Source organism: Vidua chalybeata, chromosome 14, assembly GCF_026979565.1.
Source record: "Vidua chalybeata isolate OUT-0048 chromosome 14, bVidCha1 merged haplotype, whole genome shotgun sequence".
NCBI lineage: Eukaryota > Metazoa > Chordata > Aves > Passeriformes > Viduidae > Vidua > Vidua chalybeata.
The window spans coordinates 3333650-3360658 of NC_071543.1; the positions used below are offsets into that span (position 1 = coordinate 3333650).

Genomic DNA, 27009 nt, shown 5'->3' on the forward strand with positions numbered 1-27009 from the left:
TAATAATTTAACTCGCTCCAACTCTAACAAGAACATATATGAGCGAGGAGTGAATTCTTCATGTCACAATTATAGCACTATTAAATATGACTTGAGACCTAAAATGAGTCCAACTGATTCATCAATTGACATAGTTATTATTTATGATCAAGCAATTATTTAAATGTGAGGGGAAACGCCTCCCTGTCTATTCTTTCACATAACACAGGGTGTGGTGATTATGGGCACAAATTCAGAGACTGAAGAACTTTTCCAAGTGTCTGTGCCTTTCCCCTGCAGAAAGGGTGGTGGAGGTGGTGTTACCCTGCAGGTGACCCTGCTCACCTGTACAGGACAGGACCCTGCAGGTGACCCTGCTCACCTGTACAGAACAAGGACAGGGCTCTTCTCCATGCCCCAGTGCTCCCCTGCCCCTGCAGGGTGCTGGCCCTGGAGCACTGAGGGTTTAGGGGGTGAAAGTGGGGTTCTCTTACAGGGGATATTTCCTGGGATGAAACCTTTCCACCCCCCTGCCCACTGCCACGGCCATTTCATCTCTGACCATGCCCCTGCAGGCAGCTGAAGCTTTGCCCTTCCCCTTGCTGGGCCAAATCCTATTTACAGCAGTTGCCTCCATGGGTGATGGAAACCTGCTTTTAATAGTTTAGAAGTTCTTTAGCGTAAATTTTCATTGTCTCTGGTGGTTTGTAGTAATGCAGAGTGTATAAAAGGAATGTTAAAATCCCTATTGTGGTATACCTGCATTCTTGCCAATCTCATACCATATTTTCAGAATTCTACAGTCATGATCTTATCTGTGCTAACAGTTGTGAAGAGAACTGGTTTCTGTGGTGGGACTGACCTTTTGGATTGGCTCAGACTGGCTGGTTCCTCAGGGCTGGCACCTGCACAGTGTCCCCTGTGGATAGGCCCTCACTTCAGCCTGCAGAGGGGTTTTGAGCCCAAAGTCTGGCATCACTGAGGGTGCACCCGGCAGAGTTTCTCTCTCTCACATTTGCTCACTGAGCAGCACAGGGACTACGCACAAACCCTTAGCCCTGTTCATGCCCAGTGTGGGCAAGGCTGGGGGTACAAATCCTCTGCCAGCACTGCCAGAGCAGCTCTTTCCATCCCTTCCTTCCCTCTCTATCCCACTGTGGCTTCCCACCCCTCCTCCCCAGGACCTGCTCCCCCCAGCCTCTCCCAGCCCTTGGCCATGGCCCTCCCCAGGCCGAGCTCTCTCAAGCAGAAGCCAAACAGACCTTAAAAGCTTTCTGGTCCCTTGCTGTGTGGGGAAGGAGGGCTGTGCAGATGGCTTTAAACGTATCCAAAGAAATGGCTTTTCGTCCTCTCTGGCTCCAAGTGTGATTGTATCCCCAGCTCGCCTTGCAGAGGTGCAATTGCTGCTGTGAGAGCTGACCTGAATAACTAAAGATTTGGCTGCTGCTGCACTGGGGATTGCAATCAAAAAGCACTTCTGCTTACTGCAGGTTTCAAACTGATCAGCATTATGTAAATCTCACCTTCCTCGCTGCTGTTATCTCCAGTTTGTGGCATTAGGAGCAGATAATATGTACAAGGATTAGGACATGAACCCCCCTGCAAGACTTTTCTCTCTCTAAATTCCTTGCAGGTCGCATGAGGGGTTCTACACCTGTCACCCAAAGGAGCATCCAAATATAGAGGACAGAACAGAGAAAGTTTCTCTGCATTTTCTAGAGAAACTTTGCATTCCTTTCAGTGCCCTCTGACTGAAATGCTGTTTATGCACCTTCCCCACTACCATTTAAACTGCTTCAGAAAATCTTTTCACATTAAGCACATCATTAAAATAACATAGAGAGGCCAGTGAAGCATTAATCTCAACCTTAGATACTTTGCTGGACAGGAGGCTTCATTAAAACCCTTGATGGAGCTGCAACTTGTTTTCTATTTATCTTTTCTGATTCCCAAAATCCAAAAAATATTTGCACTTGGGAGCCTTCTATCTGATGTTTGTACAGTACTTAATGAAAATACAGGTGAATATTCTGTAAGGTAGAGAGAGAACTTCCTAGTGCAGGCTTGGACTGGGAAAGGGTGAAATTCCCCCTGAAGGAAAACCCAAAATGACAAAGTTGTCTGAGTTCATTTCACATTTCTTTCCTTTCTTTTATATTAAAAGGAAAGAAAGAAAAACACTGAGTGAAACGACCTGAAACCACTTTGTTTTCAGACTGACCACTGCACTGCGTTTGAGCCTGGCTGATTTTGGCTGGGGGCTTTTCTGGGGCTGATTGTTGCTGTTTGGTTGTTTTCCCCATGCCCTGCACCCAGAGCTGCTCTCAGGTGGGTGCACGGCCCTGTCCCCACAGTACCTGTGAGGAAACAGCTGAAAACAGTGCCCAAAATCTCTCTGTGGGACACCAGAGCCAGGAATAGAATTAGGGACAGGATTGTGCCCCTGCCTAATCTCCAGCTGCTCCACTGTGACCCTCTGGAATGGACTGGGAATGCCAGGGCTGGGAGAGAAGCAGGCACTTGGATCCTGGAGGAACAAATATTAAGAAAAATTACAGGGAATTTGACCTGCCCCACAAGGAATTTTGGTGTTAAAATGGCAGCTTGGTTTGCAGTGCCATATTAATTGAAATAAAATAGCACCTAGAGGTATGGGAACAAAAGGCACCCATATTCTGACTTTAGTTACAGACCTTTCAAAAATACCACTTAAAAAAAAAATCAGGATTGAACTGAGGAGGATCAGCCAGGTGTCAGTTTAATGACTGACCTAGAGCTAAGGTAGGGAGTAACTCAGAGAAGCTAGTGGTCTTACTACAGAAGGGGGCAGCTGAGTCTGGGCAATTGAATTACACAAATGATATCAGAGATTCAGTGTTAGTGGGAATTGGGTACTGGTGACTTGTGCTTAGAGTAGGTTTTTCTGACCTGTGGATGTCTCTGTCTTCCTAGAGCAGGAAGAAATCCCTTTTCCAGTCAGAGCTGTCATTTACCTCCAATGCAGCTTTGGGGCAAAAAAATGGGTTTCTCTCATCTGTCTCTCCCCATCTTATTTCTTACAGAGTTCAGAAGGAAATGAATAATGAAGAACTGCTCATTTTAAGCAGAGCAGGCAGTTTTCCAGGATTTTTCTCTCTGTCCCCTTTGCCTGCTTTCCAAAAATCAGTTAATGTACCTGCAAAGTTGGCTGAGGGACAGCATAGGAAGCACGAGCTGCCACTTCCCCCCTCACTGTGGGTTTTAGGGGCTGTCAGACCAAGATTGCTGCTGCAAAGACGTGACTTGAATGCTTCAGATCCTTCTGGCAAGCTCCAGCAGGCCCCCACCTTCCTCTTCCTAAAATTGCTTTGGCCACTTCCAGCAGAATGAAAATAGCTCATCTGACTTTTTCATCAGGGGCTCTCCTGGGAGCTGCAAGTGTACAGGTTTGGATAGTATCAGGGAGAAAACTCTTCAGGATTTGTTCATAAATGTGCAGGAAAGGGCTGGAAGCATGGACTGGAGCACCGTGTCCTGCATCCTTGGGCTACAGACACTGCTCCCAGAACCCAGGAGGAAAGCAAAGCCTTGGACTTGGAAACACTTTGGAACAGTGGCTGGATGGGTTTTATTTTGGGATTTCTAGTTAACTCGGCTGGCCCAGGAGGTGGAAAATTCTATTTTCTGTTTTGACTTCTCCTGAGTGGCTCATCCTCCAAGGAGCTGGGCAGGAGCTGGATGTGCTCCACAAAGGAAACCCAGTCCTGGCAGGGCCCTGGGGAAGGGACAGCATTTGTGTGGCTCAGTCCTTCAGCTGAACATCAACTGGATTTCACCAAGAATCCAAAAAAATTCTTTCTCAGGGTTCACTAAGGGATTTCAGTGACCCTTCCACACACAAGGGACTGTGGGATGTCCCCTGTGTCCTGCACTGGCTGGAGCTGAGATCCTCCACCCTAAAAGAAATCTTCCTCTGCCCTGGCATAGCCCAGATGCATTGACCTTGTCCCCAAGGCTCCTTCCCCTATCCCTGCTCTCCTCTGGGGGAGGTGATGGGGTTTTGTTCTCCACCACATATTTCTTGGCTTTGGGGACTTGTCTGGGGACTTCTTTGATGTCCACTCATCCCTTGCGAGCCAAGGAAGGTCAAGCACAGAACTGCCTTTGATTTTTAAACCGAAATATGAAGAGCTGGCCTGACTACAGAGTAGGGCAATGTGCATCATTCAGTGCTGTGGAGCTGGTCCTGCCTGGTAACAAATCAAGGTGTGAGCAGTACCCTGCACCCCTTTTGTTCCAGCCCTTCCCAGGAGAGGGGGAATTCACAGGAGCCTGAGTTTCTGCTGCCTGCTGTGGAGGTTATTTCTAGCCCTTAATCCTGCTTTTCTTAGAGATGCAACACAAGCTTGGGGGATCAAGGACTCTATGAGGGAATGCAACTTCAGTTGGCTGGAGCAGCTGAAACCCAAAGCAATATTTGCTGGAAGACCCTTGAGGGAGCACAGGAGAGAAACTTTGGGACAAAGAAGAAAGGCAAAGTGGTGAAGGAGCTTATTCATCCCACTTTTGAATTAACTTGTGCTTCAGTACTCTCCTCACTTCCTAGGTGGTGGCCAGAGCATGCTGGCTGCTCCAAAAGGGCTCAGCAGGAGCCCTGATGGATGCAGATGAGTTGGACAAGGGTGAGGATGAAACACAGTCTGCTTGCCCAGAAATAGATTTGAGAGCATTGTTTATGTTTTGTTCTGAGACTGCTTTGCACTCCAGCCCGGAATAACTGTTTTCTTCCACATTTCTCCTCCTTGGCTGGCTCAGATTTTCAGCCACCAGCTGTTTGCTAGGATTGTTCCTTCTCTTTGCTCCCTCCCTTCCAAATTCTTCAGGACATTATTTTCTTGAAGCTTTTCTCAGTAAGAATTTAATCAAACAAAACAAAATCACAGCAACCCGCCGCTTCTTGGACAGTGTTTGATGTGTAAATATGTAAAGAAGGAGTGTTATGAAAATGCAATCAGCTACCTCCTGGGGACCTGAGTCCTACAATGAGCCAAGGTGACTCCACACAGAGATATGTGCTCCTGCAAGAATAAATTCCAGCTGCAGTGAGAGCAGGGGTGACCAGAGGCACAACTAAGCCACTTCTTACAGAGGCATTTTTGGAATAGCAGCACTATTCTCCTCCAGGCTGGGCAGCTCCTTGCTGGACCTTATCCTTTCAGTTCCCACCCTGCAGCTCTGGAGTTATTTGCCCATTTTGCTCCCTCTCCACTTGATCCCCCTGCAGGTACTCCTCAGTTTTGTGGCCAAATCGAACTTTGGGGGAAATAGCTCCTAATATTTGACTCATTCCCATGGAGTGAAACACCCTGTGCCCGCAGTGGGGCAGAACTCTGGGATTTCTCCCAATCAAATACCCAGGAAGTGACTCCAAGGAAAGCTGCAGCAGTGAGGTCAGGAGAGACACTGCCCACAGGGCTCAGGCAGGGCACTTCTGATCTTGTTCTCATCCTGCTTAAAGGGTTCTCCTCTGCTGCCATTATTAGTGAATAAAACACACTGACAAAATTAATACAGAGCAATCTGAAGGTCGAGCCCTGCTGCTGTTTATACTTTGTTTGTGCAAAACAATTCACAGCAATTTAAACTTTGAACTTCCTCTGCACCCAGCCCAAAAATGCAGCTGATGCCTTTGTCACAGCACGCTGAGTGCCAGCTGAGTACCTGGGGCACATTAATGATGGATTGCTGTGAAGAGACTCTCAGAAGAGGGGGCTGTATGATTACTGATAATTTCTGCACTGCAGTGTCCCCATGCAGCAACAGAAAACATTCAAATGGCATTTCTCTCCTCATTCCAAAGTCTGCTTATGTAATTTTCCCTCTTCTCTTCAACAGTGTGGATCAGAACTCACTCCCTTTCTTAGATTCACCTCTGAAATGAAAGGCTGGCCCTGGATTTGGGGAGCAATGCTGTTATTCAAACAGAAATTGCTCTTCACTCTCAGGGTACATGGCTATTACTCAGCAGGAGGTTGATCAGGTGCAGGCTCCACCTTTTAGACTTGATGCCAAACTGATACTCCACCCACTTGCCCACTTGAAGCCCAAGAGGATTTTTCCATCAACTCCACTAATCCCTGTGTTCAAATCCCAGTTTCAGTAATTGCAGGCTGCCTCTCGTTCTGAGCAGAGACATTAATCACACCTCCAGCTCAGAGGTGGTTTCTTTCAGATAATCCCTGCAGAAAGGGGCTACAAAGTGTGTTTTGGTCTCCTTCTCTTGTCTCTGAGTCTGCTGAAACTCCAAGCAATTTAATCTATTCAGGTGTGATACCCAGGTATCAGTCATGATGGCTGGAGATAAAGTGCCAGGTTATTTGTGGAGAGTTAAGGGAAGAATTCCAATCTGCTTTCCGTTTGGAGCTTCAGAGTGTACTTGAAAGGAAAGCCCAGATCTGAAAAAGCAGCTCCTGAAAAAGCTGTCCCTGCCCTCTGATGGGAAGCACAAGAGAGAGGGCAGTCTGGAGCAGCGTCAAGAGCCCATTTTACCCTTTTTGGGCTCTATTCACATGAATCTCAGTAAAATTAGTATCTCCTGGGCTGAGTGTTTCACACAGAGCACATCAGGGTGGTGCTGCAGGGAAGAGCCTGGCAGGGATGGCAGGATTCCCTGGGTGCTGCAAGGAAGAGCCTGGCAGGGATGGCAGGATTCCCTGGGTGCTGCAAGGAAGAGCCTGGCAGGGATGGCAGGATTCCCTGGGTGCTGCAGGGAAGAGCCTGGCAGGATTCCCTGGGTGCTGGGTGCCAATCCTGCTGCAGCCAAGCAAACCCTCCCTGTCTGCAGCCTCAGCTTCCACCCACAGCACCCTGGGCAGGTCTTTCCCTGTTCTGCTCTCATTTCCTGACTTCCTGTCACCAGAAAAGGGACGCTTGCTCTGTGGTTTTCCTGTGCATCAACACGGGACAGCGGGGGGCACCCCTGCAGCTGCTGGACTTTCAGGAATGGGGGGGTTGCAATTAAATAATTACTGCTGATGAAGCCTTTGCTGAGCTGACCCCTGGAAAGGCTGAGGATGAGCAGCACTGTGTGAGGGATGGGATGCCCCAAGCTTGGGCACGCCATGGACATGAAAAGCTTGTGCTGGTGTGGTTTCATCCTGAAATAGCCTCTTGCTGATAGAAGAAGGCTTTGTTTGTTTTTGGTTGCCTGTTTGGGGAGCGGCGGCTCCTCAAGGAAACGCTCCCTTCTGCACGCAAACACCAATATTTACCTTGACAAGATAGTTTATTATCATTCTTAATTTTCTCTTCCTTTGAACGTTTCCGTTCTCTGAAGAGGAAAAACCATTGTGTGGAAAAACAACCTCCAGTGGACAAATTATGCAGCTTAACACGTTCCTCCTGCTCAGCTGAGCTGCAGGACCTGACCATGAACATGTTCTTGGCTCCCTCCTCTCCTAAATCACACATTAATTTATGTCTTATTTCAGGTTTTTAAGCTATCATATCTTATTTAACATTTTTAATAGGTCAGATGTACCCAAGTGACAAGTTCTCTATTTTTTAGGCATTATTCCTTTCTGAAAGGTGAAATGAGAAAAACACAACTGCTGGAAGAAACAATACATAAGTACATAAAAATTGGACAATTGAGAATAGTTTAAGTGTAAAGAGGGTAAGAAGAATTCACCCCAGAAAAGAGAGCAAACCTGTCTCAGTAACTACTTACTGCCCAAGTGGAAAATACAGAGGGAAAGCAGAGCTAACTTTTGCTGACCTCCTACTTGGCCTCATAATTCAATCTCTGTTGCCAAATTCAATGGATTAAAAGAGGCAGTGGATGTGCAAAGAGACAATGTGGCTCTGCCCTGCATTATCCACCCAGGGAGGCTAATAAATGGCATTCCGATATCTATTTTCCCTCTGTGGCAAGTGAACCCGCTTCAGTGCACACCATGGCTTTCTCCAAATTCCCCTGAAAAAGAACTTGTCCCTCAAATGCTGCCAGCAGAGAAGTGACAGAACAGAAAATACAGATTTAGAAAATGGATCTGGAGCAGGATGATGGACAGACATAAAAGTCAGGGCAGCTCCTCCAGTTCCTTCCGTCAGCTCAACTGGGACCCTTCCTGTCCCAGCAGATGTTCTTCAGTGCTTTGCCCAAGCTGCCTTTAAATCTCAAGGGATAAAACTTCCAGCCCTTCTCTTGGGAACTTGTTCTCAGTTCTAAGACCTCTCTACTCAATATCCTCCCAAGCTCCTATAAAAATGTGACGTTTGTGCCCTTTCCAGGCATTTCCACCTCCCTGTGTGGAGCCAGCACTCAGTGCTGTGGCTGTGGGAGGTGCAGTGTCCCAGGGAACAGGGGAAGGGGACTTGCATGACCCAGGGTCACACCAACTCCTCAGAGCAGCTGAAATGAGGGCTTCAGTGGTTCCTGAGGGAGGTGGTGATCTCTGGGCAGTGCTAAACCCTGGGAAGTGCCACCCATTCCTGCTGACTGGTGCAGCAGGATCACACAAAATAGGATAACTAACCCAGCAGAAGGAATTATACACAACAAGTTCTTACCTGTCACCACCAGCTGCATGGTGAGGTTCTTGTAGAGGCCATATTTGGGGTTGCTCAGGACCATGGTGTAGTTCCCAGCATGTTTTGGTCTCACATCTCGTATTCCCAGTCTGTATTTCAGTGGATCTGGCTCGTAGCAGGTGTGGTTGTCCTTGATCAGTTTGCCATCCTTGTACCTGTTTGGGAAGTTCCATCAAGGCTCATTATGTCCCTTTCAACCCTCAGAAACCCTGTCACCCTCATTAGAGAAATAAAGGGTCATCCCAGCACTGGAAATGCAGGTCTAGAATCACTGCTTGGATTGGATATTTATTCCTGTTATCCTTCCACACCAGAACTGATTTTCATCTCCAGTGCTGTGGGAAGGATTCATTCCACACAGGAAAAAGGTGTTTTATTTATCTGAATAAACAGTGCCTCTCACATGCTCAACTATGATCTAAGTGCCCCCAAATGAAGCTGGAAATCATGGAATAGCAAAATGTGTGTCAGTTTTAAAGGAAGAGATTAATTCAGCAGAATTGGCTATCAGGATGTCTCTGTGGGCCTTTACTGCTTCTGAAAAAGTTAAACTCTGTAACCTGGAGAAGGTTGGTCCATAAGGAGGTCAGTGAGGAATTCCCAGCCTGGACTATTCCCTCAGGGCGGGAGAGCAGCATCTGCAGAAGAGGCTCCTTGTCACTGCTCCCCCCACATGCAGGTTTATGGTTAGGAAATAGGCCAGGCTTTGCCGCACACAGAGCTTTGGGCCTGGTGGAAGGATGCTGGGGCATCTCCCACTGTCTGAGGATGCTGAAAACTTCCTTTGCAGTCATAAAAACAACCATCCTGAGAGACCTCCAACATCAACAGCTGGGGCTCCAAGGGAAGGCAGCACTGGTGGTCCCAGGCAGCCACCAAAGAGTTCCATGCTGAACCCAGGAACAAAGACTTGGCAGGGAGAAGGGGTTGGTCCCCATTTCAGCTCCCAAAACATCCCCATCCCTAAGTAACAACAGCAATTAAAAACACCTCCTGGCACTGTTTCCACTAAAATTAGAGGATTTCATGTTATTTCCCTGCTAACAAAATGCAGCAAGACCAGCCCTGAGCATCCTTTTTTGCCTGCCATGCTCTCAAGCTGGCTGAGGGCAGGTGCTCCAGGGAAATGCCATCTTCTCTGCCAGGACAGGCATGCCCCTGCCAGCTGTCCCATGGGATTTAATACAGTTGAAGATGTAAAAGGCACTGGATGGGGTCGTTAGAGACAGAGCAGGAGACTGGACAAGTGATGAAAGGGTAAAGAGAGACTCGAATATCTTCTGGAGTTGCTGTTGGTTGCCCCTTCTCTTTAGCAGATCCATTGCACTCCTGGTGGAGCCTTTAGCTTGCTCAGGAGGATTCACTGCAAGGATCTGCTGGCACAGGATTGGAGGACATTATTTAAAAGTTCTGGAGAGAAACAATTTCTTATATTAAAAATATGTCCTTTTCCTGTTAGCCCCTGCCCCCTTGCAGAATTGACCACCACTGCTGGGGATAAGCAGGAAACCCTTCCCTGAGAGCTTTCTCCGTGGATCTCCCAAATCATTCTGTGTCCAGGGAAAGTGAAACACACTTTTTTTCCTTCAGGGACCTTTTTGGCATGGCTAGGAGAAGAACACAGTTGGGTGTGGGAAATTGAATGATAGAAACTTCCACAGACACTGAAGGGTTTGATTTGCAGCCTTGGGAGAAGCTTGGATTGATGTAAAAATAAAGTACACAGACATTAAGCAGAAAACCAATAAACGTATGTTTCTATAGTTGTAAGTAAGAATATTTCTTAAGTAAGTAAGAAACTGTATTGGGTGAGATGGTGAAGGGTTTATAGTGCAGTAATATAATTGTATAGAGTAAGCTGAGAGTTTAGATGTTATAATAGAAGCATCTGTGCGTACTTTTAGCCACTGGATAAAAGTATCCACAGTGCAGCAGAAGTGAGTAAAGATGATAGGTTAGAAAGCAAAATAAACTTTGTGGCAACTGTCCAATGGATCAGAAAGTTCTATATAGTCTTGTAACAAAGAGCTTGTGACTACTGTGAGCTGTGGCCAACTGCTTGCTCTTTTGTATCTCCTGGCCTTTGAGACTGATGTTTATTTGAGCAATAAATCGTTTTTAGCCCAACTGTGCTCCCACCCCTTCAATTAAAGCAATGATGATAATACCTGGGAATGAGGGGTGGCTGGCCCAGCCTCCCAGAGCTCAGGAGCCCAGAGCAGAGCCACAGCTCCTCAGCAGAGCTCAGCCCACAGCTCTGAGCACTCCCAGCTCCCATCCCTGACCTGTGTGGTGAGGAATGGTGGTGATCTATTCCAGACAGGATTCCTAAAGGAGCTCAGGCATTCCTGCTGTTGCTGGGGGCACTCACCAGGTGACAGTGGGCCGAGGAAAGGCATCCACCTTGGCAGCCAGTTTCAGGGACTTGTGTCCTGCGGTAATCTCGTAGTAAGGCCCTTTCTTGTGTGAGACCGTGATGTAGGGCTTTTCTGGGAAGAGAAATGAGCAGGGAGACTTGGAATGGCAGCTCTGCCACAGCACAGAGCTCACACCTGTGACTGCTTTGTTCCCACTTGGGATTTTTTCCAATACAGACCTGCACAGAACCAAATGGATCAGTTTCCTCAGCTCCCCCGTGAAGCCCAGCCTCAGCCACGAAGGGCTGTTCCCACATGAAGGAACTCACGTGGAAAGCCGAGTGCACTTGCATCGCCCCTGGATTGGTATGGGAAGTGCCTGGGGCATCTCTTGTCCATGTGGAACCCACAGGATGGATTTTCCAGGATCTCAGCAACCACAATTGGCACCAGCTTTTTCAAACAGTTCGGCTCCCTCAGACATCACAGAATCCCAGAATGGTTTGGGTTGGGAGGGACCTTAAAGCCCATCCATTCCCACACCTGCCATGGGCAGGGACACCTCCCACTGTCCCAGGCTGCTCCAAGCCCCAGTGTCCAACCTGGCCTTGGGCACTGCCAGGGATCCAGGGGCAGCCCCAGCTGCTCTGGGCACCTTGTGCCAGGGCCTGCCCACCCTCCCAGGGAGGGATTCCTTCCCAATATCCCATCTAAATGTACCTCTTGAATTTGTTTGAAGACATGGGAGCCGACTCTCATTGACTAATTAGAGGTTATAGATGATTAATGGTTGACTTTCTCCCTAGTGCCATTTCAATCAACAGATTTTACAGCCTGGCATTATCCTCTAAGCTGAACACTGCTGGTTCCTGGTCCATCCTGGTTTGGCTGCAGCACTCACCATACACAGTGACAGTGACATTGGCCTCCAGCCTGGTGGCATTGAATGTCCTGCAGATGTACAGGCCCCCATCTTCCATGGTGACATTTTCAATTACTAGGCTGCTGTCGGCTTTGTACACGACATCACTCTTGTCCATTGTTCTCCTGGGGTGAGGGTGCTGGGAGTCACAAAAAACAGGGTCAAAAAGCAGCCTAAACTGGATTATTGTGTTCACCCTTTCCAAGGCTGCCAGTAAAGGAAAGCAGTGATTCCTATCAAAATGATCACATCTCCTCATCACTGAAATAAATAATATAAAAGGCAGATCAGCAGGAAGAGCTCTTGTGTGAAGTTTCATTATCAAGTCTAATAAGAGAGAGAAGCAGAGTGGAAATGTGGCACTTTGTACTGAATTCTGGGCAGGTAAACAAGGGGATGCATCCCAGCCCTTCTGCAGGACCAAATCCCAACTGCTGCAGGGTCAGAGCTGTGCTCCGAGGGTTTGGTTTTGAAGGTTTTTAAATTGATTTTGGTCACAGTCAGTATTTTTTCTGTATTAAAAACCTCCTGCTTTCTAAAAGAAATATATTATGACAGAAATATAATATATTATGACAGCCAAGTGCCAATGCAAATTCCTGGGGAATTTTAGAAAGCATTATCGCTTTAGATAGGATTTTTGGTCCCAGAGATTTGGCCAAGAAGTTTTACATTTCTAATGTTAGAAATATAAGGAGAGTTCATAGGAAAACTAATCTTTTCCACCACATGGAGTTCAAGAAACCAAATTCATTCAGTAACACTGTACTGCTTGGACCTCTATAAATTCTACATTATATTTCCTGTAGTTTCCTCACTGAAACAAACTCAGACTTTTTTTTTTTTTTAAGGAAACAATTCAAAATTAATCAGTTTTTATGAATCACATTTTACACCTTCCCAAAAGGCTTAGATGCTTTTTTACAATGCACATTTTGCTGAACTAGAAAGAAAAAAAACCTAATTTTTTTAAATTCTCAGCACCAAACAGACCCAAGAATAGACTCTCAGACAAATGAACTGATTTGGGAAATGATCCCCCTCTGTTTTGTTTTGTTTTTTTCAGGAGAAGTGAGAGGCTTTGGCACCTCAAATGTTAAGTCTCTTAATTACTTCTGCTTCAAATTTGGCACTCACAGAAAGCTCAAGACTCAGAATTTACATTTCATTCTTTGGGGACGATTTCCACAGGTTCAGCTGTGTTTTCCTTTGCTTTTTCCTACTTCATAAATACCAAAATAGATGGGGAGATTGACAGCTTACAACCTGAATTTCAGACTTGTCACTTTGAGACAGAAGAAATTAAGGAGTTTTTCTTCCCAAAAAGAAGGAAACACTCCTGGCTTTTCTTGCCAGAGTTTATTTAGTGAGGTTTGCAGTTTAATCTGCAGGTTCAAGTAGGGCAGAGATGTTTTAGATTCATCCAAACACAAAGTTCAGTCAATTATAGGCTTATAAATGGTTGGATAATTTCAGAATAAGTAATAATTAGGTTTTCTCAGCCCTGTGAATTTTAGGAACAGGGGATTCCATGCACTCACTGTGCCACGGGGACACGTCCAGATGAACTCGATGCGCCCATTGATGAAGGTCTCTGCTTTGCACTCCAGCTTGAGAGTTTCTCCAACCAGTAGCTTTTTGGCACTTGCCTTCAGAGCCAGGTTCTGTATTCTGCCCTCTGCAATGGAAGAGGCAAAGCTGTGACCAGCAGCACTCCCTGCATCAGTTTGGGATCCACCAGTGGATCCCGGCTCCCATGGACACAGTCAGGAATGGCTGCTTTTCCATGTGCCATGGCCCCAACCCTCTCATCAGCTCCACAGAAAAGAGTTTCCAAAGGTGACTCTTCCTTTGGAGAGCCTCAAAATGAGAGGATCCACTTTTGCTGGACATGAGATGTGTTTCTCCTGCCCTGTCCTGCCCAGCTCCCTTTCCTTCCTGAATGGGATCCCCAAATCCAAATCCCCCAATGGTATCCCCAAGTCTTGCTCTTACACATTTATCAATGCCTTGAATACATCAGCTCTGAACTTTCATCAGTTTTTGGTGCCCATACCAAAACCACAGCTGGCCACTGACAGTAACACACAACAAAAAGGGATTTCCTGGGTCTGTTTGAGCTGCAGAGGGATGGCCTAAGAGGTTTTGTAGGTTTGCATTCATGATTTTAATAAAAAATTACTCCAACAAGGAATAAAAAGGAGAAAGAGAGAGATTTGCAGGACTTCTGTTTGGCTGCCACACAAATTTACCAGCCTGTTGTTCAAAGCTGAGTGCTGATTGTATAGAAAGATGCCATGAGCTAATGGGAATGAAGTCCAAGTAAATAGAAGATATATGAGGAGATAGAGAACACACATGGAAAACAAAAGAAAAATAAATTCTATTTGGTTTCATACAAATGCCTAGCACTCAAAAATTTAATGTTTAGTTGCTTCAAATTCAGATTTTAATTATGAGCTGAAGCTCAGCTGTAAATCCAAGGGAAATGGTGTAGTAAATCACCAAGAGAAAATCTATATAATGCAAAGAGGTGAATTAGCAGTGTAGTGAGGTTTTTATACGATGATCACACGTGGTTAATGACCAGAAGCAAAAAGAAAGCTGCTGTTTGCTTTGTCCTGACCCAGCAGTTGTTTTAATGTAAATACAGCTCAATCCAAGTAAACAAAGCCTTGGTGGGGTTTGAATAAAACACTCCTGTTTTGTACCACCTCAGCACCTGGTCATTTTTCAAAACCAGGAGTGGCTCCAATCCAAGTTCTATTGAACAAGGGGGAAAAAAAAAAGGAAGAACGAATTTACTTTCAGCATTCCAGCTTGGACTTGCTACAGATGCCGCTCAGGGAGATCTATCAGATAGAACTGAGGCTAAGCTAGGAATGACACCCAGGAGCTGCCAGTGACACAGGCTCTGTGCTGCTCCCTGGCACTCACCCAGCCTCTGGGCCATGTAGTAGGAGTTGAAGATGCTGCCATTGACGTGGGCCGAGCATGTGAGGATCCCAGAGGGCACGAATGAGTGGGAGGGGATGACAAAGCCTCTCTTGGGGTCCCACACCATCTTCTTGAAGTTGATCTCTGCAGAAGAAGGGTACTGCAAGGGAACAGACAAGGAGTGAGCATCCCATTCCCCTCGTATTGGTCTGCCTTAGGGACAGGGTGGGGCTTTGACCTTCCCCAGGGCTTTGGGGTCTCTGTCCACACAGATCTGCAGCAGCAGCAGCCTGAGCAAACAGAAAAGCCCTCTTATATGCCCATCTTATATGAATTTTGTAGTGTGATCTTTTTGGAGGTGTTTCCTCCCAGTGCCACATGGAGCTACCTCACATTTTCCTCATTGTACTTTAAAAATATGTGCAAAGTGAGACTCTCCCAAAATCAGAATTATTCACTAACTCACCTGTGGTTATCTATGAGCTCTGGTCTCTGGGCACTCCCCAGATTCTCTCTATTTCACAAAAGGAGAGGAGACACTCTCAGAGCACCCCATAGATTTCCATGGAAGCAGCCTGGGTGACTTAGGAGTGTAAATCACAGAAATAAAGGGACTAAGGCACTTTTTGTCCTAAATTCATAAATACTTATTCTGAGATTCTTGAAAAAACACTTTCAATTCTGCTTATGAGGAAGAAGTGAGAATTGAAAAGGCAAATGTGGAAAACAAATTAGAGCAAAAATATATTTAATGAGAATGAAGCCTCCTCTGTCTACCCTTGGACAATACCAGTGTTGAGCAGCTTGGATTTTGTTGGGGACAATCATCAGTTTATTGTTATTATTAACACACAGGGGAATCCTCTATTTGCTAGAGGGAATGCAATTTACTTTCCAAAAATTTTGAAAATCCTGGATTATAATGTGCAAAAGAACTATGTGAAATTAAAAGAGCTCCCTGAAATGCCCCATTTCAGGTGTCTGCAGGTGGGGGAATGGAAGCACAGGTAGCTCTGGCTTTCCCAGCAGGACACAGGGAGGCTCTTTAGGACTGAGGATGCTCTTTGGGAGTGTTGACATCACTTCTGCCCCAAAAACGAAAGGTTTGGGCAAACCTCAGTGTGCCTGAAATTACCTCATGGTAATTAACTTTATTTGCTTTCCCTCCTCCTCCTCATAGCCTGGCTACTCAAAGGTGAGGCAAGGGGAGGTTTTCCTTTTCAGAGAGGCCCTGCTTTAGCTTTGGGAACTAACCAAGGGAGTGAAAGCAGGAATTTCACCCCTGATGGAACAGTTTTGCTCCTATCCCTGTTGTGTAGAGCTCCTGTTTGTCTCCCAGCAGTCAGGACTCTGGTTTGGCAGGGCAGCTTAAATTGGATTCAGTTTAAACAATCCTCCTGTTCCACACAATTTGCAGCTTGGGGCTCTGAACACACAAGTGACCAGGCTGGCCTTGGTTTGGGTCAATTTTTACAAATCCAGCATGGACCAAACCCAAAGGAATTCTGGCTGAGGAGCTGGTGATGCTGCATGGGAAGGGAGGACAGCCAGACAATCGCTGTCTTTTGGAGCAGCATTTGTTCTGACAGCAGTAGGAAACAAGGATCTCTTGTAAATGCTTTTTGAAATAATCAAGCTGTGGCATCTCTGTTTAGAACCGTGAGGAAAAATAGGAAAAAATTACAGAAAGAGATCTGAAACCTGAGGCTTAGTCATGCTTTAGCACTCGTGAAGGTCAAAGCTGGAAGTGGCAAATGCACACTGAACCAGATCAGTGACTAAACAGATCTGACATGACTGAAAAAGCTCTTTTTGCCCCGAATTAAAATCACATTAAGCAAAATTAAAAGCCTGAGTTGTGTGTCTTAAGCATGAGTTTGTTAATAACAAAGATGATATATTGAGATAGCTGGGATCTGCTTAGTGTAAGCAAGAGGTACCTTTCTCTGAGCATGTTTCAAGAGAGTGCAATGATTTAAAAGTATAATGGGAACATAAGGAACTTAATTTACAGTGGCAAAGAGTCCATTTTCCACAAGAATAATAAAACATGATAAAGCTGAACTTCAGGGTTTGGCAGCTCTGCTCCCAATGCCTGGGGGAAGGGGGAAGAAAAAATAACCCTACTCAGGAGGCCCTTTTCAACACCACACACAGATTAAACATCTTCATAAAATATTCACAAATACCTATTTAAGCAATCAAACAAAAAAGCATCAATGCTGCTCGAAGGAAATCACAGTGGCTTTCCTCCCTTTGAAGTGTTGTCCTCCCTCTCCAGTTGTCTCCTGGAGATTAAATTTGGAAGGAGAGGATGTTCTAAATTTGTCTGATGGCCTGACTCACCTCTCCTCCCCCATGCTCACCTCCGCCCCTATCCTACCCTGCTTCCTCTGGGTGCGGGAGCCGCCACCTCGGCTCTATGGTGCTGCCTTAGGACTTCAGCTTTTATATCCTTCAAACGCTGCACTGCATTAGTGTATAACTCTAAACTCCATCTAGAGTGTGAGTTAACTGTCTTCACATTCTGGTCAAACAAAACAATCCCTCTAGGCCTGAGATTCAAGGATACTCTACTGCCTCAGGCCCTGAAAAGTATCAGCAAAAGTGAACTGGGAGGGGAGCAAACATTGGGAGGGGAGCTTCATTGCCTGAAGCTGTATTAGAGGATTACCCCCTGATATGTAAATGGACCAAACTTATAATTGGCTGAAAAACTCGTGACCATTGCCCACTCTGGGTGTGTGCTCCGTGGTTTTTGCCCTGCCCAAGGTGAACCTATTGAAGGCCTTTAATAAATACCCACTTTATTCTCTTAATCTTGTCTAGCCTCTGTTCTAGGCAGGCACTGCAAGGCATCAGTGGGATTCCCAGCCAGGGCCAAGCCAGCGGTGCCATCCACAGCTGGATCCCGGAGCTTCCCGAGGTGCCATGTCCCAGCAGCTCCCAGCTCCTTTGGGAGCCATGCCCAACCTCTGCCTCCCTGCCCTGAGCCCCAGCTGCTTAGCCTTGGAGGGGGAAATTTTCTGGGGACAGCTTTTTGTGGGAGAGATTTCAGTGGAGATTTCATTCCAGCAGCCAGGCTGCAGTTTGTGTTTGGAGAAATGACTGGGAATTTAGATGGGAAGCAGGAAGAGCAGGGCTGCCCATCAATAAAAAACGTGGAGATGGGAATTCCAAGGCCACCCTGATGCTGCCAGGGTCGGCAGCACTGCTTCAGCCATGAATTTGGTGAAGCAGGCTCAAATCAGAGAGGGATGTTTCATTTTTATAGCCAAGGAGGAAGGTGGTAACACTTGTCCAGCCTAAAATGATAACTGGAGAGGAGCCTCTTTCCCCACTTTAATCATTGCTGATGAAATTTAACATTAGAGATCTCCAAAGCAATAAGGCTCCTGCTGTCCCTCTGCACCTCTACTGAGAGTGTGCCATGGGTCCCAGCAGGAGCTGGAGCCCTGTCCCAGTCCCCCATGATTCCTTGTGCTGTCTCCCAGGAGAAGGGGACATCGAAGGCATGGAACTGCCACGAGGAGCAGAGGTGCTTAGACCCCTCTCTGCCATGTCCAGAACAGCCTCATCCCTCACACTCCCTCCAGAACAGGCTGGAAATGGGGCACAGGATGAGCTCCTGTTCCCTTCAGGATTTCCTGAGCTATCAGACTGGCAGGGGAAGGGAAGGGCACAGAATTCCTGACATAAAATGCAGGATTGGAGCCAGGAGACCTCTGCCCTGTTCCTCACTCCATGACAGGCTACTCTGGAGAGCAGTTCTGAAGCCCTTTAAATGAGTGACTCCATTGACTGATCAGGACCCAGACCTTAAATTTCCATTTTTATTATCCCAAACAGCCTTGGCCTGCACAGACTGTGCTGTAACCTTGACATTCAGGTGGAACTGCTGCCAAAGGGATGGATGCTGGAGCCATCTATTCCCAAGGCTGAAACTTGGTTTGAATTGATGAAATGAAGCAAAAATGGGCAATTGTTCTAAGGAGGTTCAAGGTATAAAGAGAGAACCTTTCAGAGAGAGCCAGGTGTTATGCAAAGAATTTTAAAGGAAAATAGTGCTTTGTCATCTACTTCTGCCAATTTATGGAGGAACACCAAGCCACAACACAAAAAAAAAAAAAATGTGCTAAACTCAGCCTAATCCCCAAAAAATCTTTTTACCCAGTTCAACAGTAACACACTACAAGAACAGGTTCATATTTCTGGATTTTCAGGGTTTTGCTATTTTTTATGGAATTTACTCAGCTTTATACATCTAAATTTTTTGTTTTTATTGGCAGCCCAGACCTTGAACTGAGCTTCTCTGAAGCCATGTCTTACCTGGGTGAGCTTGGGTCTGATATCTGGTGAGGTCACCCGGCAGGGGATCACCACTATTCTCTTATCATCCGTGATGTAGATGATGTCAGGGTGTTCTGGGTGCATCTCCACAAATGGATTCCTGTAGTCTGCAGGGAAGAGAACATGGATTTGGAAAACTGCTCAGTCACTGGAAGGGCACAGCAGTGTGAGCACTGAGCTGCCCAGAAAGGCTTCCTTAGGGTCAGGACATGCGGTGACATCCTGCCACTATCACACAGGGCTTGGAGCCAGTGACCAATTCCTTGCATTTAGCCCCACATTCATCCAGAAATTGTCCAGAATGGCACATTTCTGTGCAGACACATGAAAACTGCATGGATTACCAGCTCAGGATGCTAAGATACTTCTGGGCCTTGGGAGCTCCCCTGTCCTTTATTTGGGGATATCAATATGCATTTCTTGACTGATGACAGCCCTTGCTTAAGGAATGTAATGGAAATGACCAAGGGTTGTCAGCTGGAACTAACCCTCAGAGAATCAGCTCGGTGCAGAGCTGGAGCTCCTTTGCTCCACAACTCACCCCAGTTTCCCTCCCAACCACACCAAGGCAGGGATGGACACATCAGAGTGGCCATGCTGCCTTTTGTGGGGTTTGGAGCTTCATTTTAGCCCTGAGAACTGGGAATTTTGTCCTTAGCAGACAAAAGGAACCATGGGCTTCATCAGGAGGACAGCAAGTGTTGGTTGGAGCTGTGTGTGTGACAGGCCACGTGTGAGGTGATGATGGTGTTTTACAAAAAGCACTTGGGGCACTGTGCAAGGACCAGAGATGTGGGATTCGTGTGTGGACCCAGGACAAGGGGCTGAGCACAAGCACTGGACCCAAGGTAGATAAAGACCCAAAATCTGGATGATTTCTCTAATTTCTAGCACTGTCTTTTTATGCCAGCTTTTCTTCCACGCCATTGGTTTATTCTGGCTGTGCTTTGGTGTAAGGGCATTGCAGGAAATGTTATGTGAGAGAGATTAATTAGAATTAAAACACTAGATCTCTAATCTCCCCACATTTAGGAAGTTTCAGATACACATCTGAACTTTCTGGTCAGGCAGGCCCTGGTTCTAATCAAGCCTTGAGCTGAGAAACCTGATCTTTGAACCATAACTTTGTAGTTTGGTCCAAGCCCCAAAACAAATAGGAAATATTTATACTCAGTCCAGTATCTCATGCACTTTCCCAAAAATGCTAAATTCTCCTGTTGAGTCACATTATTAAAATGTGTTTAGTGTTTATCCCTGCAGCTTAATCCCTCTGCAGTCTTGCTCTCCAGTTGAGCCACACTGGGAGGTATCAAATGTGACAATATTTTTATTCTACTTAAAAGAAGACTGGATAATTAAAAGAAGATCATTGGGTTATTTGTGATAGGAAAAAGCAGATAAAGTAGATTTTTGTGTACTTGCAACAAAGTCCAAAAAGGTGTCAGGGGAAATGTAATCACAACTATTTTTTGTCCTGTGGAGAAAAGGAAAGAACAAGGAATGTGCCACGTGACAGGGGATGGACAAAGGTATGGAATGGAAGGAAAAGGGTATAAGATGGATGGATAAAGATACAGGCCAAGAGGAAATTTACTGGAGAAAAAAAATAGCTTCCTGCTACCAAACTATTCACAATTCAAGATCAAATTTTGACTGAAAAGATGGAAGCACTGAATTTAAAACTATTTCTGCCAGTATTTTTAGAAAGAATTTCAGAATAGCCCTGTTTGCTTAAGAAGTAACATAAATCAAAAGAAGGCAGCTAAGCAAATATGAAATAATCCTAAAAGGCAGGAAAATATTGAACTGTGTAATGATTGATGCATCTTAGTCAAAACAGAATAAAATGTCTTAAAAATATTTCCTGTTCAGGAAAAAAAAATATTTAACCCCATTCTCCACCATCTTTCCCAAACTCCAAGACTCATCTCTACCAAATTTTCAGATTCACAAGAGACCTAAAATTAATCTACCTTTTTCCAGCTGCAAATAGGACAGGTATGGTGCTACTGATTCACCTAATGGGAAGGGAAGCAGGGCATGTGACAGAAGCTGTATTTCAGTCTGAACTGATTTTTAATAGCAGCCTGCTCCTGAATTGCCACATGTCCAACCAAGGGCTGCAGATAAACTATCCCAGATAAGCTACAATCTGAATTAGAAGCCAATAGAAGCCAAACTAGATAAATCTGGCCTTCTACCATCACTCTTTGAAATCTTGATGGTATCTTAAAATCATCGTGCACTTAAGAGCAGCAAGAGGGAGTTTCTGGGTGATAAAGATTGGGAAAAGGGAAGAATGGCTTCAGCTGTGGTGATTGTTAATCACTCATGGATGTTGGGTCTTCTGGGCATCATTCTCACAGTGTTTAAAAATAAAAAAAAGTAAAAGGTTTTCTATTTTATGGGTTCTCCTCTTTGCTAAGCCAGTGGAGTATCCTAGAGCAGATAGCTGTGATTTGTGTTATCTCAGTGACTTGTGTCATCTCGCTGGTTTGTCCAGTTAATACCCAAGCCTGGAGAGTTCTCTGCTTATGAAAAGGCTTTTCCCTCCCTGTTTCCATCTGCAATATCAGAGCTCTTAAACAGGTGGGGATACCTGTGGGTGGGATATCTGTGGATTGATACCTGTGGGAGCCACTGGGATTGGCCCAGCTGGTCAGAGCAGGGTGCTAATAAAGCCAAGGTTGTGGTTTTGAGCCAAGGTTGTGGTTTTGACCATTCACTTAAGAACTGGACTCCATGATCCTTGGGGGTCCCTTCCAACCTGGAATATTCTGTGATTTCCGCTCCTGGAATGGGAGTGCTACTGTGGCAGCAGCCTGTAGGGCTGCCCTACAAGAGAGCCCATGCAGGAGGTGAGGGCTGCACTTTGGCCATCAGGGGACAGTGACAGGGCTAGGCAGCTGCAGGAGAAGGTCAAGCACCTGGGTCTGTCTCTGAGGCCAGGGAGGCTTTGTTTCCCTCCCTAACTGTGGAACTCTGTGCAAAAGGAAAAAACAATGTCAGAGAATCCCAGAATGATTTGGGTTGGAACCTTAAAGCCCATCCAGTTCCATCCCTGCCATGGGCAGGGACAGCTCCCACCATCCCAGCTTGCTTATCCAGCAAGCTCCATCCAACCTGGCCTTGGGCACTTCCAGAGGTAGGACAGCCTCAAGCATCTCAGTCATCAAGCACTGAAGAGCCCCAGGACATGGAGAAGAGCTCAAACCTTGTGTGTCCTGCTTCTGCTGCTCCAAACCCCCTCCTAAGCAGGAGCAAGGAAATGCCATTGGGAAGGAGAGACTTTCCAGCACTTTCCAGGCAGCTGGACTGCTCACTTAGCAGATAAGCAAATATAAAGTGGCTCAGCTTTGGGGCTTAACACAATGGCAAAGGATAAATTCTGAGCTAATCAACTGCCAGCTGATACCTTTGTTATGGTTTGTACAGACAAAAAAAACCCAGATCCTTCTTGAAACCCCTCAGTAGTTCAGACTGACGGTGGCGTGGAAAAATGATCTGCTGGAACATCAGGAGTGTCACTACCAGCTTTACAACCATGCTCACCACCTCCAGTCCACCAGCAATCAGTTAACTCCTTGTAAAAAAGTCTCTCAGAGACAGAACTTCTTGAAACAAAAGGGACAGGGTCAATTTTCTTTAAAAATGATAACCTCAGCCTGGAGGAAGATCTCCAGTTCCAGGTGGTGTAAATCAATTGCACTCAAGCATTGCAATCTGGAGAGCTGAGGCATGGGAAATGCAGGTGTTGTCCCCTCCACAGTCAGCAGCACTGAACTCTGAGGGGAAATTCCTCAGCAAAGAAACCCCATATGAAAACAGAGTATTTCCCTGTAGCTTGGCACATCTGTTCCTCCTGAGCTGGGAAGGTGAAATGCCCTATGAATCTCACCCAGAAAGAAACACCCAGCAACTCCCAGAGGATAATTAAAAAGAATGATTTACTGCAGGCTGCAAAGCTCGTTACACGTGAAGACAGACAAGAGCTGAAGCACGGTGGAGACTTATCAGCTGCAGCCGCAGCTCGGAGGCAAGGGAAAGGCACCTTCCACGGGTCTCAGACTGCATGTCTGGCTCCCCAGGTCAGTGGAAGTTTGCAGGAAGCTCAGGCAAGCCAGGGTGTTGCTGTTTCCCCAGCAGGGCTCGGCAGGGAACACAAACACGCAGCCAAGGAAGCCGTGGCAGCGGGCTGGGGCAGGACGGGCCTGTCCAACCCCGGGGACAGACAGACAGCAAAGCAACTCTAAGGTCAAGTGTCGACAAGAACATTGTTTTCCTTCAGGCACTGAAGCCCTTCATGTTGAGATGCTCACAGTGACCTGGAGGAGATGACTTGCCGCTCCGGATGAGCTTTGGGAGGGTCTTTCCAGCTCAGCTGGGCAATCTCAGCTGTCCCCTCACACCTCCACAGCCTGGAGCCGAGGGGCTTAAACCCCTCAGCGCTACCCTCAGCACGTTGTAGATTCCATCTCTCCTACAGCTCTTTATTTCTGTATCTGTGCCTCTGAGACCTCGTCCTAACACACACACAGAGGATTTTATACAGGATTTGGGTTTTTTTTCATTCCTACACCGTGACAGCGATTTGTCTGGTGGTATTTGTCTCACAGCCCGAGCCCCGGAGCTGACATCACCTCTCCCTTCAGGTGCTGCCAGCCCAGGAGGATGACGAGCACTAAATGGTCTTTGAGGACAGCCATTCGCGGCTGTTCATGTCCGTGAAATTTCTGAACATTCTCATTTTGCCTCTCGCTTTGTTCCAGATAAAGATAATTCCCTCGCCCTTGACATTTATTTTCTTCACTCAGCCATACCTAAGCTGGGGAGCCTGGGCAGAGTTTTGCAGGTTCTTTAAGTTCATGTTTTGACATAATCCCCATGAAGTTTGTCTTCATCAAGGTCAAAAAGCATCGAGAGGAGGTTTATAACATGTTCTTTACAGTAATAGCAACATTAGCAGTGCAGTGACACTTTGGGCAGAGCATTTTGGAAAGCTTCACAAGGAAACAGCCTGGCCTGCTGAATTCCCCCTGGTGACCCATCAAAGCTGCCTCTAGGTACAGGAGTAACTCCTATAAAGGCACTTGTTTTGAAACTGGATCTTTGAAAATAAAAGACCTTTCAGTTTGGCAGGCCAATGAAAAGAATTGGTGGTGGAATGTTTAGATTAAACAGAAAGCAGAATATTTTCTCTTTAGGCAAAACAAAAGTTACTGCAAAACCCCCAGAAGCCATCCTGAGTCAACATGAAGCATTCTGTTTTGGTCAAATGAAATGCATTCTTCCCCTGGAGATTACTGTTCTGAACACAGGAATATTTGTAGAGAATAAAATATTACTCTAAAAAGTGTTAACTTCAAAAATTGTTGAAGCAAAATGCTTCTTCCTGCCAAGCAAATAAAGGCAAAATGGAAAGATTTATTTTTTAAAAATCACAAAAAAACACCACAGAAAAAGAAGCCTCCATGCTTTATCTGGAATTATGTTTCAAGGAGCAGAAGAATTTATAAATTCTGAGTCCCCCACCAGATTTCAGGCAGGTTTGACTATGTGGAAAATACTCCCCAGCTTTACCTGAAGTCCCATTAAGAACAGGTCTCCCACCTTGGGGAAGGCTCAGCAATTAGCAGCTACTGAGTGGATAAAAACCAGGAAGGAAGCAGTGGGGGAAGTGTGTGTGATTCTGCCTTTCATTTAGAAATTCTTGATCCATGAGGAGGGATCCTCTCTCCGTGCTGGGCTGTCAGGAGCTGTCACTGCCAGTGCCAGGAACTGGCACTGCTCACTCATCGCATCCTTCAAGTCTCCTCTGCTTTAAAGTGAGACCCTTCAGGATGTGATTTGAAGATACTAAATGCCTTAATTCAGAGCTAAAAGCATCTTGTTTTTCCCTTGGATGCAGCCCTCAATCCTCGCAGGTCCTGCCCAGGGCACAGCCTGTGTTCTGTGTGCTCTGACACTGAGCTGGGATCTGCAGCCAACCCTCCCAGCACTGCCGTGTGCAGGGACAGCCACTTTATCTGCAGGGCACACAGCTCAGCAGCTGCCTATCTCAGCTGGCCCAGGTCTGGCAGCAAGTCTGCAACCTCAAAGACAGAAGAAATGCAGCTCCAGCTCTGTTCCCACTGGTACAATCTTGGGAAAAGCGAACCAAAGCCCAAAGCTGTCACCCAGCCCTGCAGTTCTGTTTCTCACTTTCAGATTATCTCTGTGAACTGTCAAGAGGATTAAGGAGGCAGGAATCAGCTTCAAAGAACATCAGAAGCAAAATATGATCTCAGCTGAGGGGCACTTCCATGCACTTCCAGCCTCTTTAGATACCTCGTGGTGGGAAAGGGATGAGGCCAATGGGGCTGCTCATCCCTGGGCTGTGACTGATGTGAACTTGAACTCCACCCTGCTGCAGCACTTGGACCACCTCTCCTCACTCTTTTGGACCACACTTTTCACTCCTGCCCTTCCCTGGAGCTGACCAGCAGGGAGATGCTCCAGCAGGACAAGTTGTGCTTGGATGCATCCCCCTTTTCCCTCTGGAATGGCCTCAGCAGGACTCGAGCTCCCATAAAAATGTCAGTCTTGCTTCAAATTTGATTTCCAGTCCTCATGCTTTGGACTCCTGGAAGGACTGCACTGTGGCTGGTGCCTTCATTGTTCCCACATTGTTCCTTCCTTTAAAAGGAGCCAGAACTCAAATTTTCTGTGGGGGCATCTTCAGGATTTCCTGTGCTCTTGTGAACACCAGAACTGAGAACCAAACATGTGGAGCAAATGACTGTCCTGTGTTCCTCACTCACACCACCACCGAGGTGGTGAAACACCAGCCGCTGATGGCTCTGGGTGGGGACACACTGTTCAAGTGTTCACTGTTTAATTGTTCACTGTTAAAATGTTTGTGTGTTCAAAGTGAGCCCCACTGGAATCAGCAGGAATTGGGGAATCCATCCTGTTCTGCTCAGCCTCTCATGGGCAGCCAGCATGGGGCTCACACACAGCATTTTCTACCTGTTGCACTCAGAGGAGGTGGGACTGGTGTTTCTGAAGCAGTTATTTGAGAAGCAGCTCTATCATGGCCATAATTATTTCAAGAAATACAGTAACAGCCCTGCTTTGCATGAAAGATGCTGAAGGATGTTGCTGGCCCCATGCATTGAGAAGTTGCCTCTTTTAGCCCTGCAGCTGTGGCAAAGCAAATGCCATTGGGGGTGGGAAGGAAACCCAGCTTGGAAACCTGGAGGAACTTTTCCAGACACTCTTTGGCAAGATGTGCCCAGCTCCAGTGACCTCAGCACTGGAGTCACACAAGGTGGAGGCAGCAGGACTGGGTGGGCTCGTTCCTTGCTCTGATCACTGACTCAGGGGTACAAAATGTGCAGCTGATCCTTGACTGTGACACAGGGGCTGCTGGAGGATGGAGCTGAGGCAGGATTTGAGCCAGGAGCTCTTCCAGCTGACCCCCCCAGGACTCTGACTTTGCTGACACTAACAGTATTTCAAATAGCTGAGAGCTGCAAGTCCTGACTCCTGTCTAGACTGGAGCCTGGGGTAGCCCTTTGGGAAGGTGGAATGAATTTTTGCTTGATTTGTCCTTTTTTTCCTCCTTCTCTAAGCCATGTTAAATTTTATATGTGCTGGGAATGATATCTGTGTGTATATGTGAGACAGGAAAGGCAATGGGGTATTGGAAAATGTGGGATGTGAGACCTGGCATGATGGAAAAGATATGGAATAAGGGGTGGATGCTGACCTGGTTTTGTCTGGGATTGAGGTAGTTTTTTTCTAGCTGGAACAGTGCTGTGTTTTGGATTCAATATTAGAATATAGTGGATAACACACTGAGGGGACCATTGTCAAGAGGACTGTCTGTATTTTCACACAGCCTGCCCTGTG

At 46.4% G+C, this 27009-nt stretch overlaps 1 protein-coding gene and 1 long non-coding RNA gene across 2 annotated transcripts in view; one reads left to right on the plus strand and one right to left on the minus strand.

Annotated features, from left to right (window-relative positions):
• Window positions 1-11717, plus strand: part of LOC128794993 (uncharacterized) — a 121720-nt gene extending 110003 nt beyond the window's left edge. The window contains exon 5 of the long non-coding RNA XR_008433348.1: window positions 11145-11717. This is a non-coding gene — a long non-coding RNA (uncharacterized LOC128794993). The remainder of the gene's footprint in view (window positions 1-11144) is intronic.
• The window catches only part of LOC128794988 (vascular endothelial growth factor receptor kdr-like), a 124961-nt gene that overhangs the window by 58436 nt on the left and 39516 nt on the right, over window positions 1-27009 (minus strand). The window contains exons 4-9 of the mRNA XM_053955332.1: window positions 19096-19223; window positions 14767-14926; window positions 13371-13507; window positions 11809-11968; window positions 10922-11039; window positions 8530-8705 (exon numbers count right to left, since the gene is read on the minus strand). Of these exons, the coding sequence (XP_053811307.1) occupies window positions 8530-8705; window positions 10922-11039; window positions 11809-11968; window positions 13371-13507; window positions 14767-14926; window positions 19096-19223 (879 nt within the window). The remainder of the gene's footprint in view (window positions 1-8529; window positions 8706-10921; window positions 11040-11808; window positions 11969-13370; window positions 13508-14766; window positions 14927-19095; window positions 19224-27009) is intronic.